The 19,509-nt window shown below is 37.9% G+C and overlaps 1 protein-coding gene and 1 pseudogene across 1 annotated transcript; one reads left to right on the top strand and one right to left on the bottom strand.

Moving 5' to 3' along the window:
• On the top strand, positions 1-927 carry LOC118523752 (olfactory receptor 4P4-like). Its single transcript, XM_036073540.2, has one exon. The coding sequence runs from the start codon at positions 1-3 to the stop codon at positions 925-927; it is 927 nt and encodes a 308-aa protein (XP_035929433.2).
• Positions 928-9,321: 8,394 nt separating this feature from the next.
• LOC118523751 (olfactory receptor 4C11-like) lies at positions 9,322-10,251 on the bottom strand (annotated as a pseudogene).
• Positions 10,252-19,509: the final 9,258 nt, after the last annotated feature.

Raw genomic sequence — 19,509 nt, 5'->3', positions numbered from 1 at the left:
ATGGGACATGAAAACATCACAGAATTTATCCTCCTGGGACTTTTCAGTGATGAGGATGAAAAGGTTGCCTGCTTTGTGGTGTTCTCATTTTGCTACATTGCGATTCTTTCAGGAAACCTGTTCATTCTTCTCACCATCAGGGGCAGCCGCCTCCGTGAACAACCCATGTACTTTTTCCTGAGCTACCTGTCTTTCATGGATGTCTGCTTCACTTCCACAGTGGTCCCCAAACTGATCACAGACCTACTGACTCAGCGGAAGACCATCTCCTACAATAGCTGCATAGCCCAGATGTTTTATGCCCACTTCTTTGGTGCCACTGAGATCTTCATCTTGGTGGCCATGGCCTATGACCGTTATGCAGCTATCTGCAGACCCCTTCACTATATGGTCATCATGAGAAGACAGGTGTGCTATGTCCTTGTGATGGCCTCAATTCTTGGAGCATTTATCCATTCAATCCTGCAGGTACTGATTATTATTGAACTTCCCTTCTGTGGCCCCAATCAGATAGACCACTATTTCTGTGATGTTTTCCCTTTGCTGAAGCTAGCCTGCACGGACATTAGCCTGTTGGTTATTGTGATCATTAGCACCACCGGAGTGCTGTCCATTTTGACCTTTGTTGCCTTGGTAATTTCTTACGTCATCATCCTGTCCACCCTGAGGACCCACTCAGCCCAGGGCTGCCACAAAGCCCTCTCCACCTGTGGCTCACACATCACTGTCGTGTTCATGTTCTTCTTGCCCCTCATCTTCACATATGTCCCCCTGGCTGATTCCGTCAGTAACGACAAAGTTTTTGCCCTATTTTACACCATGATTGCCCCAATGTTCAACCCTCTCATCTACACGCTGAGAAACACAGACATGAAGAATGTCATGAGGAAAATGTGGTGCCGGGACACAAGGTTTGAAGGGAAATGAAGTCTCTGGAGCTCAAACCCTTGTTTGGATCTGGTTCTATCCACAGAATCCTAATGTCAACAAATACAGCAAGTATAGAGAGGTGGTGCGCTGTCATCAAAGTTGCAAAACTTGAAGAAGCCCCCTCAGCCACCCTCTTTCTGTTACTTTAGTTTTCTGAACTTGTATAAGAGGAAAAATCACATGAGCTCCAGGTCCCTTTCATCTTTGACATTCTGGAACTTAAGTCTGGTATTCTGGAACATTCTGTCCTTCATGATCCTAATCATAGTGGACATTATAACACTTTTATCAGGGCACACTGTAAAGATTGCCTGGTTTGAGAGTTATGCCCTGCTTTAGGAAACAGATTCTTGATTAAGACACCTCTCACAGAGAGAGAGAGAGAGAGAGAGGTCATAAGCACTCCGTTTTTTGGTGGTATCCATTGCAATAAAAGAAGAGCAATGCCAAAATTTTAATAGTGTTATTGTATATTTTAACTCTTTACATAAACAAAAAATGTTTTTAAAATAATGTAATGCAATGTAATTACACTATTCACACTGTCCTTATGGAAGTTATTATAAATTAATTCTTAGTACCCTATTGATGGTGTATTCCAGAAATTAGAAGTTTCAAATTAGATAACAAACATCACTTTTCAATCCTTTAAATGTAATTCCATGGCATATTTATAACCTCATTTGAAAATCCCTCATGAGTATACAAATTGATGCTTTTTGTAAATGTGCAACATGGAAAATCTCCCATTCTGTAAAGGGCCCTGAGCTTAAGAAGCCACATAGCTTAGGGTGCCTGGGTGGCTCAGTTAGTTAAGGGATTAAGCATCTGACTTTGGCTCAGGTCCTGATCTCAGGGTCCTGGTATTGAGCCTGTGACCTACTCCCTGCTCAGTGGGAGTCTGCTTGTCCCTCTTTCTCTCTCCTTCACCCTTTCCATGCTCTTGCTCTCTCTTTCTCTTTCTCTCTCACAAATAAAAAAAATAAAATCATAAAAGAAAAAAAAAGTAACCACATAGCAGAATAGATGTATGTCTAAATGCATGGGGTACATTTTGTTAATCCTCACTGCTCTTTTTGCAAACAGTATATTTTGACATTTTTTTCCACCATTCACGCTATGCAAAACTGTCTCAGTTCTACTCAGGCACACCCTTATTCTAGTGAGAAACAAGGAAGGTTAGACTGAGAAGCAAATGTAACCAGCTGAAAACTGGGGCATAGGCCAAGAACAACTTTGGTGCATTGAGGTGTTTCCTTAGTTTATACAAGAATACTTAAGCTTTGTGAATTGGAATGGGCCTCTGATATCATCCAGGGTCATCCACTAGCATGACATGAGGACCTGAGTCCCAGAGGATGGGGTCACCAAGTTCTCAAATATGAGAGGCAAGTACTTGTTATTTTCTGGTGCTCCATTCTCTTCACCACAGTCCCCACGAAGAGACTGAATTATATTTACTTGAAGTATTATTGTCCTTTGTGCAACAGGAATCTGTTTTTGTTTCTGTTTTGGAATATAGTCAATCGATACACAATGTTGCATTAGTTTCAGATGTACAGACGAGTTATTCCACAGATCTCTGTGTTTTGCTGTGCTCACCACAACTGTAGCTACCATCTGTCCCCATGCACTGTTATTATAATACTGTAGACTATATTCACTACGCTATGCCTTTTATTCTCATGACATATTCATTCCATAACTGAAGCCTGTATCTTTCCCTTCCCTTCACGCATTTTGCCAACCCCCCCACCCCACCGTCCCTCTGGTAACCATCAGTTTGTTCTCTATATTTATGGGTCTGCAGGAATCTGGGTTTTAAGGTGAGGAGTAGTAATTAGCCATAGTTGATGATGATTTCAGCAATAGTTTTCCTCTTCCCAAAAGACCCTGACATGTGTACTGCCTGCAAATTAGGGAACTTAGAACATAAGGGGAGGCAGGAAAATAATGAAGTATATTGAAAAGGAGGTAAGAAAGACAATAGCACATTAAGTCAGGATTTTGTTTTGATGTTGATCTGGTAGCAGTTATGTCCTGGTGGGATTCTCCAATTCAGAAAGGTGAAGGTGAACAGCAATGTCTATAGCTGCATGGGCTGGTGCCTAATTCTGGTGTTTATTTTTAACAAGCCTGTTATTGATGTATATATAGGCCACATTCTCTGGTAATGAATTAAATTTGCTTAATGTAACAAATTTGCTGTTTGTTTTTTCCCCTAAGAAGACAGGCCTTTCAGAAGTCCGTTTGAACTTGGCTCTTATCTTTTGTTAACATTCTTCTTATAATTTATCAACAAAGGAGGGGTGGAAAGAAACCTACCCCAAAATAATAAATATGTCTTTCTTTTCCTGTGGTTATCCATGGATGAAATAGTGAAGAGGGAGGTTGGCTGCATGCTTAGGTATTTAGAATTTGTCCTTTATGTATATAACCAAGCTTAGGTGCTGTCCCTCATGCCCGTTCTCTCTTGCTCGGCCTTTTATACTGCTCCTTTCAAGGTACCTTACACTAAACATATTGGACGTTTTATTAACTCAAGAGTATGCCTCGATCCCTACTTCTATAGTTTGACCATGCTGTTCCTGGATCAGTCAGCTCAACAATGCTGTGTAACAAGCCACTGTAGTATTTGTAGCTTATACAATAAGCATTTCATTTTTGCTCATGTGTCTTTGCAAAAGGTGGGGTTCAGCTGATTTAGGGCAGGTTCAGGTATACTTCAGGCAGCTCTCTTTTTCCTCAGGCATAAAACAGAAATGTTATCTCAGTCTTTCCTGAAATGGAAAGTTTATCTTCTGGACACGTGATGTTTGACATTACCATTGACTATTATGAAAGTTCAGCATTGTCTGTCTCTCTTCATACTGTGGTACACTTTGCTGGTGGATTTTTTAATACTAAAATGTAAAATAAAGACTATTTTGAAAATTTGAATAAAGTGATGAAGTTGCATTACACCTCAAAACAAAAATGGTTTCTATGAAAGATTTGGATATATTGAAACACTGACAAAATGAGGCATTCCCACTGAGTTATTATAAACATGGTGAAATTCTAGAGACTGATATGTGACAAATGTTTTTCTCCTGGATATGTTTAAATGAAAGAGGGGATAACATATGGAGGAACGTGAAAACTATTTTTACATATTAAACTGAGCAGTGCAAGAAAACATGTTTAAAAATGTTTTTGCTCCTCCCAGGGACAGAAGTATAACCACTGATTGGAAGACAGAGGGAGACACATTTTTTTTTATTGTTTTCCACTGTGAAATAAATTAATTTATCCATCTGGAAAGTGAGAAGGGTTTTCATTAATTTTCATCAATGAAGGCTCTAGTCAAATTCCTATCTTGTAACATCTTGCAACAGCAACGTTGAAAACTACAAAAACTATAAAACTACAGTGGTTGGCGGGCAATGCTGAGATCATATGTCTATGAAATAAAATGGTATAAACCAGACTCACCCCTACTGAAACTGGGGAGAGTCTAGGTTCTAATGAAAGAAATGATCTCTTTCCAGGAACCAAGAGTAGACTCTCTGAGCTCCTCTGATTGGGATTGGCACTGAGGACCTTTTGTGAACGGGAATAAATGTAAAAAGTCATTGGTAGAAACTTGAATACTATTTCACATGTCCTGCTTCTTGGTCTTTGAGAATAATAATCTGTCAGCTTTTACCTTCTTAGGGACGTCAGAACTTCAGAACTAACATCTCTTGGTAGTCAAGATTTAAGTGCAAAGACATACAGGAAAGAGTATTGTGGAGGAAACTTACAAATAGATAATAATATTTATTTATTCCTGTTCATTCTTCTGGAGTGTAGATTGGGCTCTACCACACCACGGTTGTTTCAGGGCAGTGGTTGTTTCACAAAAACAAAAGCCTTAAGGCCTCTCAAGCCAACCTTTAGGGATTATACAAGATCACTTTTAGCACCTTCTGTTCATGTTGTTAAAGGTTCCAAGTAAGATGTGTCACAAGTTTAGCTTAGATAAAATCACGGAGAGATAGACCCCACTTTTTTTTTTTTTTACTGAGATAATTAGCATATAACATTATTAGTGGTTTCAGGTGTACAACCTCATGATTTGAATTTGTATATATTTCAAATTGATCACCCCAATAAATCTAGTTAGCATCCACCACCACACATAGTTACAACTTCTCCTTGTGATGAAAATTTTCACGAGCTACTATTTGTAATTTTCAAATAAGTTTTATAGTGTTATTAATATGGACATTAGGTTGTATTTTAATCATAATAGAGATCCAAAGTCACTGTTATGCACTAATTTTTAATACATATAGTTATTTCATGGCCTTTTATTCTGTACAAATAATCAAATAATCTCAAAATTTAACATTTATCTGTTTTTAACAGCTTTATTGAGATATAATCCACATACTAAACAATTCACTTATTTAAAGTATATGATGTAATGGTTTTTAGTATAGAAAACTGTGAAACAAGACTGTCTAATTTTAAACATTTTGCCACCTTAAAAAGAAATTCCTTACCCACTCGCAGTTACTTATTCCTCTCCATCATCATCATTAGACATCCCAGGCAAATACTAATCTACTTTCTTTTTTTCTTTTTTGAGAGAGAGAGTGAGAGTGTGCAAGTGAGCCAGGGGAGGAGGGGTGGAATTGGGGTGTGTGGGATGGAGGTTGGGGAGGGGCAGACAGGGAGAGGTAATCCCAAGCAGACTCTATGCTGATCACAGAGCCTGACATGGGGCTCAATCCCATGACCCTGAAATAATGACCAGATCAGAAATCAAGAGTTGCATTCTTAACCAACTGACCCATTCAGGCACCCCATAATCTACTTCCTTTCACTGTAGAATATCTTTTCTAGACATTTCATACAAAAGGAATTATGCAGTATGTTATCTTTTCTAAATTGTTGCTTTCATTTAGCATAATGTTCTTGCATAATTTTCATCCACGTTGTGGCAAGTATCAGTATTTCTTTCCTTTATGTTGATGAATAAAATTCCATTTTATGAATATATAAGTTACCCATTCATCAGTTGATTGACATGTAGATGTTCCCCCATTTTAGCTATTATGAATAATGATGCTATGAACATTGGTGTAAAAAGTTTCTGTGATAGGGGCGCCTGGGTGGCTCAGTTGGTTAAGCGACTGCCTTCGGCTCAGGTCATGATCCTGGAGTCCCTGGATCGAGTCCCGCATCAGGCTCCCTGCTCGGCAGGGAGTCTGCTTCTCCCTCTGACCCTCCCCCCTCTCATGTGCTCTCTCTCATTCTCTCTCTCTCAAATAAATAAATAAAATCTTTAAAAAAAAAAAGTTTCTGTGATAATATATACTTAAATTCCCTTGGGTAGTGCCTAAGATTAGAATTGCTAGGTCATTGATACTATATGATTAACCTTTTGAGGAGCTGCCACATTGTTTTTCAAAGTCATTTTACCAGGGAAGCCTGGGGGACTCAGTCGGTTGAGCATCTGCCTTCAGCTCAGGTCCTGATCCCAGGGTCCTGGGAATCAGTCCTGCATCAAGCTACTTGCTAGGTGGGGAGCCTGCTTCTCCCTTTGCCTCCCCTTCACCTACATGTGCTCTTTCTCTCTGACAAATAAATAAATAAAATCTAAAAAAAGAAATCGTTGCACCAGGCTACATTACCACGAGCAATTTATGAGAACTCCTATTTCTCCACCTCCTCACTAAAACTTGTTATTGCCTGTCTTTTTTGATTCTAGACATTCTAGTGGGTGGTAACTACATAGAGAAGACAGATTTGTTAATTACTTATATTGTGGTGAAATTTTCACGTTATATGTATGTCAAAAAATCAGTTTATACAATTGCAATATATATATAATTTTTGTACGTCAACATGTCAATTTTGGGACACTAGTGCCCTCACTAGCTTCATAATATCCCCAAAAGCAAAAAGTTGTGAGAACATGGAAAACATGATATTTTAATGAATTTAGTTGAAAATAGTCTTTGACAGGAGGAAACTATTGGTATGAAATGGTTTTCCAGGTAAATAATGGGGAACAGCATTAAAAATGAAATGGAATCTTGTCATAGTTACTAAGGATGTGGTACACTTGAATACACTGAAATAATTTATTTTTTTTTAAAGTTTCTGTTTAAATTCCCATTAGTTAACATACAGTGTAATAGGAGTTCCAGGTGTACAGTTTAGTGATTCAACCCTTACATACCACAGCCAGTGCTCATCACAAATGTACTCTTACATCGCCATCACCTAATTAACCTGTCCTCCTACCCACCTCCCCTGGTAACCATTAGTTTGTTCTCTATATTTAAGAGTCTGTTTGTTGGTTTGCCCCCTCTATCATTTTGTCCCTATACTCATTTGTTTTGTTTCTTAAATTCCACATGAGTGAAATCATATGGTAGTTTTCTTTCTCTGACTTACTAATTTTGGTTAGAATAATACTCTCTAGCTCCATCCTTGTTATTGAAAATAACAAGATCTCATTCCTTTTGAGGGCTGAGTAATAGTCCATTTTAGATGGATAGATAGATGATAGATAGATAGATATATCCCCCACATCTTTATCCATTCATCATTCGATGGACACTTGGGCTATTTCCACAGTTTGGCTATTGTAGATAATGCTGATATAAACATTAGGGGGGCATGTATTCCTTTGAATAAGTATTTTTGTACTCTCTGAAATCAATGAATTTCAAAATTACATGATATAACCCCTGGCATACACATATTGAAGGCATGGCTGCAAATCTGTGCTCACTATCAGCATCAGAATTCTACTGGCAATTCTAACTTGTGAATAGACACTCCCCTTTTATCAGGAAAGTACAAACAGAGAAAGAAAGTGGTTTCCTGCTGTAAAAGTATGTTCTCTCCAACTCCATTACTAGACACAAGTACCCTGAGTATTTCTGAATGCCTCTGATAGTTTCTCTTATTCCATTGATACATCCCAACTGCAAATGAAATAATATACATTTTTTCCTTCACACTATGTCCTAACCTTCTGTACTTCAATCTCAGAAAATATGTTGAATCTGCGTTGTATTTATTTATTTAAAATTTTATTTATTTTTTGTCAGAGAGAGAGAGAGCACAAGCAGGGGAAGTGGCAGGCAGAGCAGGCAGAGGGAGAAATAGGCCCCCAGCTGAGCAAGGAGCCTGATGCAGGATTCGATCCCAGGACCCTGGGATCATGAGTGGAGCCGAAGTCTGACGCTTAACCGGACTGAGCCACCCAGGCATCCTTACGGTGCATTTAAATTCTTATTCAGTCTTGACCCCATACATATTTTACTTCTTTCCCTCTTACAGTTGTAGAAGTCTCTTGCTGTAGCCCCTATATCCTAATCACACAAATTAGTTGAATATCATGAATACTTTGTAATACTACATTTAAAAAATCCCATATGTGCTATGGTGAGCGCTGTGAATTGTGTAAGACTGATGAATCATAGACCTGTACCTCTGAAACAAATAATACATTATATGTGAAAAAAAAAAAAAGATAGCAGGAAGGGAAGAATGAAGGGGAGAAATCGGAGGGGAAGATGAACCATGCAAGATGATGGACTCTGACAAGCAAACTGAGGGTTTTAGAGGGGAGGGGTGTGGGGGAATGGGTTAGCCCAGTGATGGGTATTAAGGAGGGCATGTATTGCATGGAGCACTGGGTGTTATACACAAACAATGAATCATGGAACACTACATCAAAAACTAATGATGTAATGTATGGTGACTAACATAACAAAATAAAATTAATTAAAACAATAAATTAATTAATTAAAAAAAAAAAGATGTGCCTTATGGCCCAGAAAAAAAAAAATCCCATACATAATGCCACAGTTATATTAATAGTCAAAGGAAACATAAAAATTATTTAAGAAAAAATTACATATTTTATATATGCAGCCTTTTGGCCTTTAGTTCACTAGTATGGAACGTTTTTCAAGATTAATGATAAAATGAAAAGAATTTCTTGACACAGAAATTTAGTTCCTTTGCTCTGAATGTGTTCAAGAGGAAACAAGATACCTTATTTAAAATGTGCTATAGAGAATTACAAGTCATAGAGAACAGGCTAATCTTTATTTATGGGTGCTCACTTTTTGAACAGTTGTGATTGTATAAATACCTTTCTCCTTATCAAACCAGAGTGTAGACTGAGATGTAAGTAGTATTTCATAATCAGCAATGTCAGAATTGAGCTCTCAGGAAAAGTAAGAACCAGGCTGGCATTATGAGGGAAGCTATTAGTTTAAGGACAGAAGTACAGAAAAAAATGAGGAAATCAGGTGTTAGAGTGTCTTGTGCAAGTCAGGATATACACTATCATATTTGATATCTGTACAGATTAAGGAATCAGCCAAAGCCCTCAATTCATCTTTTGCTTTTTAAAGTAATTTTGATATGCCATAGCTTTCTCATGGCATTTTTCACTTCTGCATTTCTCAGTGTGTAGATGAGTGGGTTGACAAAAGGGGTCCCAATAGTATAAAATACAAACACCATCTTGTCCATGGGGAAAGTGGTTGAGGGGCGTGTATATATGAATATACATGGACCAAAGAATAAGATTACTACGATGATATGAGAAGTACAAGTAGAGAGAGCTTTTTTCCTCCCTTCTGCACTGTGGTTTCTCAGGGAATGCAAGATGACAATGTGTGAGATCATCAGAAACACAAACCTGCTTGTGCAAATGGTCCCGCTGTTAGACACCCATTCTAAGTTGATCATATAGGTGTCCATGCAAGCAAGTTCCAGCAAGGGCTGCAAATCACAGCAGTAATGATCAATCAAATTGGGTCCACAGAAGGCAATTTCAAGGCCAGTGCAATCTCGACTACAGCATGGATAAAAGCCCCTATCCATGCAATAACAATCAAGATGGTGCAGACCTGCCGTCTCATGATGGTTGGGTAATGTAAGGGCTTACAGATGGCCACATAACGATCAGCAGCCATGAGGATGAGGACATAGATCTCCATGCAGCCAAAGAAATGTAGTGCAAAGACTTGAGTCATGCACTCATTATAAGTTATGATTCTTTTTGCAGAGAGTGAATCCACAATTAGTCTGGGGGCTGTGGATGTTGAAAAGCAGGAATCAGCAAGAGACAAATAAAATAGGAAAAAGTACATGGGCTCCCAAGTGTCTGGCTGAACTTTTGGTCACTATAATAAGTAAATTCCCTATCATGGTTCCCATATATAAAATGAAGAAGATTACAAATATCATTTTCTTTTTCATAGGATCTTGTGTCAATCCTGATAGTATGAACTCAGTTACGCTGTTATTTTGCTGCATTATTTCAGGCAAAGTGGAGAAAGCGCAGGTTAGAAATAATTAATCTGCAAAGAAAGAAATATTATGAAATGAATACTCCATTTTGAGATCATATCCATATGCTTGATCATGGATATGCCACTTACCTGTGTGTAATCCCTTACCTTTCATGTTTTTTTCTTCTGAATAAAGTGGAAATCATAATATTTATTCATAATCTATTCACCTGATTGTTTATGGAAACAATCAAATATATCAATAATTAGAGTACCTGATTCTTCAGGCATAAAAAACATTAATTTAGGGGATTTGGATTGGGAGGGTATCTTTCTGAGCTGAATGTGTTTCTTTAGTTTATGGCAAGATCCTTTTAGGGTAGAATGTTGCCAAATGGAGAAAACTCATGCATGATTTACATAATGCCCTTTCACACCACTTGAAACTGGTAGTTCAGTTATAAAGTATCTTCTCGTAAATATTCTGAACATTCAAGGAATGATGTAGAAACTTTTGATAGTGTTCCCCTTAATGTAACCTGAGAGAGAGAGTGAGAGAGAGAGAGAAGGGAGAAACAATATTTTAGCAGTGAGCTTTCCTCAATTAATCCAGTCCATCCTGAAATTTATTTTAATCTGTTAGTTTGACTGTTTATTTCCTGTTACTTTAACTGTCAATAATTTCTAGTTGTTTGTAGTTTTAAATTCAGCTTCTATCATAAAGCTTTGTACTTTTGAAATTGTACTACGTTGTCCAAAGTTAAATCTTTGCCTTTTTTTATTATGTTATGCTAGTCACAATACAATACATCATTAGTTTTTGAGGTAGTATTCTATGATACATTGTTTGCATATAACACCCAGTGCTCCATGCAATATGTGCCCTCCTTAATACCCACTCTTTGCCTCTTTCAGTATTTTAATGGGTCTTTCAGCATATTTTCTTAAGAAACAAGGAGAGACTCAGACTAAATAAATATAAATAGAGAACATCTGGCACAAAGCAAAATATTTTTTTCAAATTTCATGTTATTTTAAGCACCAGGGATTTAGAAAATGAGCTAAGGAAGTTCCAAGTCATAGCTGAAACTTTTCAATAGAATTCTTGGAATCTATATTCTTAAATGTCCCATATTCTGACTTTAGTAAGAGAAGATAGAAAGAGGAAGGGAACTAATATTTATTTATATATGCCTAACAGTGGAATAACGTTCTCTGTCCTCATCACATACATTTTCCAAATAGTAGCACAATTAAAAGCATAAGTGACAAGTCATTTAAGTATATTTACCTCATGCATTCTAGACAAAAGGAAAAGTTTCTCAAATATAATTAGATTTCAAGGATCAATCTTTAAAAACTTAATGCTTAGGGTACCTGGGTGGCTCAGTCACTTATGTGTCCGACTCTGGATTTCCACTCAGGTCATGATCTCAGGGTTATGGGATCGAACCCCATGCCAGGCTCTGTGTCTGGTGTGGAGCCTGCTTAAGATTCTCTCTCTCCCTCTCCCACTGCCCCTTCTCCTGCTCACACACACACTCTCCCTCTCTCTAAATAAGTAAAATCTTAAAAAAAAAAAAGTGCAAATGAAAATGGGTCAAATAATTGATTTCAAAAGAAACTCTTCTTATTAAAAATGTGAATAGATAATCAATTTCATTCATATCTAAATACATTCAAATTTAAATTCCAATTATATATCTTTTCACTTATCAGATTAATAAATTAAATAAAGATCTTTTTGAAAAATGTGTTTTTTTAAAGATTTTATTTATTTATTTGATAGAGAGAGAACACAAGCAGGGGGAACAGCTGGCAGAGGGAGAGGGAGAAGCAGACTCCCCGCTGAGCAGGGAGCCCGATGCAGGGCTCAATCCCAGGGCCCTGAGATCATGACCTGAGCCAAAGGCAGATGCTTAATGACTGAGCCACCCAGGTGCCCCATTGATAAATATATCTTAATAAACACTACTGAAAATAATGTGGGAAACAATGGATCCCACACAATTTTGGTAGGAGTTTAAGGGGGTGCAATTTCTTGGGGAGTGATTTTCAGCATTGATGATACTTCAATGGCACATAGACTATGAGTCCATTTGCTGCAAGTAATCCACTCACAGGCACAAGGACAATCACAGCAGTCCTTTCCAAATTGGCCAAAGGTAAGAAACAACTTCAATGCCCATCAGAAGGAAGCTAAATGAGTCAGGGATGGTATTTTATGCAATAATAAAAAAACTAATGATGTAATGTATGGTGATTAACACACAAAAAAGGGAAGTGGATATATATGCAATGGTTTCTAAAATATTTTGAAAAGTGATAGAGTTCAGAACGCTATGCAGAGGATGGTAATATTTTCATTATCAGCAGAATAATATATATCACACACACACACACACGGACTCTTACCAATTAATTGTATTTAAGATAGTACCAAAATTACATAATATTTGTGGCCTCAGGGTGGGGAAATTGCTTTCTTGGAATCAAAGTCAGGAGGATGACCTGTGTCTTAAAGTATTTCCTTTGGTAGTTGAAAATATGTCATAATTATGTTTCATTAAAAATAAAAGCTCAAAAACCTTCTCTTAGTAGATGGTTTGTTAATCACACTGGCATATTACTGGTTCATAACAACTGTCTTCTGGCATAGGCTGCTGGGACAGCAAGATTCCCAGGGCCAGATGAGATTTAAATGTCTGTTTAAGAGGGTGAGTCAGCTAGAGACAGTTCTGGACTCAAGGCTCTTTACCACATCATGCCGCAACCACACTGCCATTCACTACAGATTCCCCTGCACTCTTAGAGAAGTTCGCCAAATATGTTCTTTGTCCAACTCTTCAGCAAATCGGAATGAAAACTTTTCTGTTGTTTCTAACAGTTAAGTACAATAAAAAGACATCTATTTATCTATGTATTAATTGATCAATCTGTCAGTCTATCTATCATCCATCTACCTGATAGAGATATAGACAGATACTGGTATATTTCACATAATAATAGATATGAGTGGCATACATTGGAATGAAGCACCATAAAGAGGGTAATTTTTATCTGTTCACGGCTGAATTTAACATCTAGGAAAAAGTACATATTTAATAATAAGTATTCATAATGTGAATGAAAGAATTAAGAGAATTTCCTATTGATACAATCCAATAGTGTTCAGTCCTATTCAATATGCAGTTACCACTGAAAAGGGAAGCTTACTCCATCCAAAGTAAAATCATCAACTCCATGGAGCATTTCCTGGAATGCTCAGATATTAATTCTCTTTGCTTAGATCTCCACCCGGAGCTGCTATGCATTTCTGTTTTTCTGTCTTCTCAGTTTCGATTGTAAAGCTCTTTTAGAAAATTCCCTAAATTTTCTATCCTTCCATAGATGCCTTTTACATGTTAGATGCACACTATGGAATTGATCAGATGAATTTTCTCAGAGTATTAAAAACAACTAAGTTAATCCCCAAGAGAAATCTTACCAGTTTTGATAAGAGCTTTTGCAAAGGATAGGATGTTCATTCGTACTCTTTTCTTCTCAAGGTAATTTGGCTGTACTTTATTCAAATGAGAATTAAAAAAAAAAGTGTTTCTAAAATTCTATCTGATCTCTTTTGATGTCACTGAGGCTCAGGTTCTTACACGCATGCCAGAAGATAAAGTTTGTCCTGGATTCATCCCACACTTTCTGAAACGCACCCTCACATGTAATTTTGACTGGGAAATGCTTCTCTTTTGCCTTTCCTGCAGGAATATTTAACATGAATGATGCAAAATATAGGAGTCTGGGGAAGGTCATTCCCTAAAGTCTTCCTTCCCTTTTAATTAAGAAGTATCAGCTAGATATGAGAAAGAACTTAATCTTCAATATGTATTATTAGATTATGGGAAAAAAATGATCAATTCTTGCAAGGGGTTTATGTGGGCCATAAATGACGTATTTTGACTAAAATAATAAAAAAAAACAGTGATTATCTAGTTATCTAGTGGCCAGGGCATGGTTCCTGATACCATTATCAAAGAAAATGAGTTAAGATTTCTTAAAGAAATGACGGATTCTAGGTCTGCGGCAGGGAACGTAGGAGATGAACTGGAACATCCTGTAATTCTAGAAGGGAAAGAAATGCTAATACACACACACACACAGACACACACACACACACAACACACACACACACACACACAAGTACATTCACACTGATGAGAATACGCCAAAGGGAAACAAGAGCCAATGGGAAGAGCCTCCAGTGCCAAAATTTGGAAAAGATTTGAGCAACAAAATAAATGACACTGAGTTGAAATATAACTCATAGTGTAAAAAATCCACAAGTTCATAATGATGTAAATCACTTAAATAAATAACTAATAAATAGGGGATAATAGATAAAGCTCCCATAAAAAAGAATTCATAACGATTTTGTAGGTACTCTGCTCTCAAAGGTTATAGGATAACACTCAATCTCTTATTTGTAGGCTGCACACAAGTGAGTTCCTTTTAAAAGACACATTGTGGAGTGGGGCAGGGGGGAGTAAATTTAAAGAGAAATAGGGAAGACACTACCTCAAACATGTGATCAAGGTTAACATCAATGGTGATGAGTCACATTGAAAATATGTACCCACTGGCAGGATGTGATGCAAATGGCACTTTGCCTCTGTGACCTTTCTCCCAATAACCCATAGCCCCAGTCCAATCTTGAGTAAAATATCAGACAAACCCCAAATGAGGGTTTTTATATAAAATGTTTGTCTAGTTCTGCTCAAAACTGTCAAGTTCATCAGAAACAAGAAAAGTTCAGGGGTGCCTGCTTTGTTCAGTTGATTAAGCCTCCGACTCTTGTTCTGGCTCAAGTCATGATCTCAGGGTCCTGGGATTGAGCCCTTCATGGGGCTCCACACTAAGCAGGGAGTCTATTTCTCTGCCTCTCTCTCCCTCTGTCCTCCTCCTGCTTGAGCTCTCTCTCTCTCAAATAAATAAATAAATTAAAAAAACAGCAACAACAAGAAAATTTAAGAGTATACTTACCATGATGGGCATTGAGTAAACTATAGAATTCTTTTAAAATTTTTTTAGATTTTATTTATTTATTTATTTATTTATTTATTTATTTATTTATTATCAGAGAGAGACAGAGGGAGAGAAAGAGCACAAGCAGGGGGAGCATAGGCATAGGGAGAAGCAGGCTCCCCTCTAACCAGAGAGCTCCATGCAGGGCTCATTCCAGGACCCTGGGATCATGACAGGAACTGAAGGCACATGCTTAACCTACTGAGCCAACCAGGTGTCCTTAGAATTGTTGAATCATTATTTTATCCACTTGAAACTGATCTAATGCTGTATGTTAATCACACTTGAAATAAATAAATAAAAGAACATTCAGAGAAACTGTCACTGTCTGGAGTTACTGAAGAACACACAACAACTGAATCTAATGTGGTATGCTGGATGACATTCTGGAGAAGAAAAACGGCATTAGTTAAAATCAAAGTAATCTGAAAAAAGTATGGATATTTGTTAAAAATAACATGTTCACGTGAAGTGAATTAATTGTGACAAATGTACCATACTATGTAAGATGGTAACAGGGGAAACTGAGTGCAGAGCATATTGGAACTCTATATCATTTCCACAATTTCCCTATAAATATAAACCTTTATAAAATATAAAGTTTATTAAAAAGAAACAGCTTATTTCATTTAATATGTCATCAAAGTTTATCTGTCTTGTAGCATGGGTCAGAAATATATTCTTTTTCAACGCTGAATAATATTCCACTGTAGGTATACCACAAAATCTGCACAGTCTATGTCCCATTTTGAGTCTAAAGACCAGAAACTGCTATAAACTGATAAGAGCTGATGTCCCTGTTTAGGTCCATAGGCAGGAGGCTAGTGTAGAATCAGGGAAGAGTTGATGTGTCAGTGAGCAAGCCATCAGACAGGAAAAAGGCACTCAGGCAGGAGATTTCCCTCTTACTCAGGGGAGGTTAGCCTTTTGTAATTTGCAGGCCTTCCTTTGGTTGGATGAGGACCCTACTTTAGTGAAAGCCATCTTCTTTATTCAGTCTATCAATTCAAAAATTAATGTCATCCAGAAAAATCTCATAGTCACAACCCAAAACAATAGTCAAAAAAATATCTGAGCACCCTGTGGTCTAGGCAAGTTAACCCATAAAATTAGTCAGTACAAGTTCATTGCTTAACTACCTAGCACCTATACACATCTCCTTAAACCATGCTTAAAGTCCAAGTAAAGAAAACACGGGGAGTCTGGGTGGCTCAGTCAGTTAAGCGTCTGCCTTTGGCTCTGGTCATAATCCCAAAGTCCTGGGATCAAGCCAAGCTTTGGGCTCTCTGCTCAGCAGGGAGCTTGCGTCTCCCTCTCCCTCTGCCTGCCTCTCTGCCTACTTGTGCTCTCTGTCCCTCTGTACAGAGATCCCTCATTATGTGGGGAGAGCGATGTGTTTCATGACCCCATTAATGCCTGAAATTATAGAGGGTACTGAACCCTATATATACTATATTTTTTTCTATACATATATACCTGTGATAAAAGTTAATTTATAAATTAGGCACAGTAAGAAATTAATAACAATAATAATAAAATAGAAAAATTATAACAATAGACTGTAACAAAAGTTATCTGAATATATTCCCTCTCTCTCTTTCAAAATACCTGGGTGTACTGTACTCACCCTTCTTGCTGTCATGATATGAGATGGTATGATGTGAATGACATGGCACTGTGAAGTAGCAATAGGATACTGCTGACCTTGTGATATTATGTCAGAAGGAGGATCACCTGCTTCTGAACCTCAGGTAACTGAAACCTTGGAAAGCAAAACTGTAGATAACCTGTGACTTTTCTATTTCATAAAGGAGTGCTACTTTGTACACCCAACTTTATGGCTCTACGAATCCGAAAACACCAAGTTCATGATAAGCAGTTCTGGTTTCACAGAAACTTGATGGCCCATGGTTAAGTGTTTAGTCTCTACTAAGGCCTGGTTGCAGGCCAAGAGCCATTTCTAAAAAGGAGAGTAATTATCTGTAGAGGATGGCAGGACTTTGCTCCAAAATCCTGAGGGCCTGCACTGCAATTCATATATAGAGGACAGCCAAAGACTCCAACAGCATCCTTTTCTTTTTTTTAATTTTATTTTTTTATGTTATGTTAGTCACCATCCAATACATCATTAGTTTTTGATGTAGTGATCCACGATTCATTGTTTTTATATAACACTCAGTGCTTCATGAATCCTTTACTTCCATTGGCACATGAAGCACAGTAGGACTTGCTGAATCCTGACACCCATGTGGAATAGAAGCTTTCACTACAGCCTGGACCTGTAGCAGAACCGTTTCTTTTTTCTGAGCTCAATGCAAACTAGCAACTTTTGAGTCACTTGATAAATAGGCCAGAGTAAAACACCCAAATGAAGAACACATTGGTTTTCCAATCCAAAGGGGCCTAATGAGTATTGTGTATCTTTTTGGTGTTGGAGGGGTTAGATGGACCAAGATACCCTTCACCTTAAAAGGGATATCTTTTGTTTTATTTATTTATTATTATTTTTACATTTTATTTATTTTATTATTATTATTTTTTATTGACATACAATGTATTATTTGTTTCAGGGGTGCAGGTCTGTGATTCATCAGTCTTACACAATTCACAGCATTCACCATAGCGCATACCCTCCCCAATGTCCATCACCCAGCCACCCCATCCCTCCCACCCTCCTCCACTCTAGCAACCCTCAGTTTGTTTCCTGAGATTAAGAGTCTCTTATGGTTTGTCTCCCTCTCTGGTTTCGTCTTGTTTCATTTTTCCCTCCCTTCCCCTATGATCTTCTGTCTTGTTTTATTTAAGTTCAAGTTAGTTCACATATAGTGTATTATTAATTTTGTGGTAGAACTTAGTGATTCATCAGTCACATATAACACCCAGTGCTCATTACATCAAGTGTCCTCCTTAATGTCCATCCTCCAGTTACCCCATCACCCTACCTACCTCCCTTTCAGCAACCCTCAGTTTGTTTTCTATAGTTAGGTGTGTCTTATGGTTTGTCTCCCTCTCTGTCTTTATCCTATTGTATTTTTCCTTCAAAAGGGCTATCTTGATATGCTCTATACTCTGGGCCACTGGAAAATTCACTGAGTTTCAGTCCCCTGAATTTTAATTGTATTTATTTTCCATCCCCTGACCCAGAAATGTCTTACTAATAAATCTAGAGTAGTTAAGTCTTGATCAGTAGATCCATTCAGCATAATGTCATCAATATGACAGACCAGTATGGATATCTTGTAGAATGAAAGATAATAGGGTTCCCTGTGAAATAAAATATGACATAGTCCTGGAGAGTTGACAGAACCCTGAGGTAGGGCAGGGAAGGCATATTGCTGGCCTTGTAAGCTGAAATCGAACTGCCTCTGATGGTCCTTACTGACAGGGAGATAAGAAGCAGTTGCCAAATCAGGTGCTGCATACCAAGTACCAGAGAATCTGTTAATTTGTTCAAGCAAGGAAACCACACCTGGCACAGCAGGTATAATTTAGTGGGGTCTCCACCTGGTTAAGCTTATAAGTATCTACTGTCATTCTCCAAGATCCATCTAACTCCTGCATAGGCCAAATAAGTGAGGTAAATGTGTATGTTGTAGGAATCACCACCTCCGTATCTTTCAAGTCCTTGATGGTGGCACTAATCTCTATGATTCCTCCAGGGATGTGGTATCATTTTTGGTTTACTCTTACCTAAGTAGAGGCAGTTCTAGAGGCTTCCACTTGGCTTTTCACCATAATAGCCCTCAGTCCACATGCCAGGGAACCAATGTGGGGATTCTGCCAGTTGCAAAGTATGTCTATTCAAATTATGCATTCTGGAACCGGGGATGTAACCATAGGATGAGTTCAGTGACCTATTGGTCCCAATGCTAAGTAGCCCTGACCTAAAACTCCAGTGACAACCTGTCCTCTGTAAACTGATGCTCTGCCTGGTGAATCACACTGTTGTTGAGGGTTTTCTGGAATCAATTTCAGGTCAAAGCCAGTGTCCAGGAGTTCGTGAAAGGTCTGCTTATTTTCTTTTGTCCAACACACACTTTGACTGATAAAAGGCCACAGGCCTCTTTTGGGGAAGGCTGAGGGAAAGATTATTATAAGATTTTTTTAGCAATGTCCCAGAGTCCTTCCTCAGGAAGACCCAATCTCCCCTTTATTCAAGGAATTTTTACTCTATAAACTGGTTTGAGTCTGGGAATTGATTGTGAGGTCA

The sequence above is a fragment of the Halichoerus grypus genome, chromosome 11 (assembly GCF_964656455.1).
Source record: "Halichoerus grypus chromosome 11, mHalGry1.hap1.1, whole genome shotgun sequence".
Classification (NCBI taxonomy): Eukaryota; Metazoa; Chordata; class Mammalia; order Carnivora; family Phocidae; genus Halichoerus; species Halichoerus grypus.
This window is presented reverse-complemented; position numbering and strand designations above follow the sequence as displayed.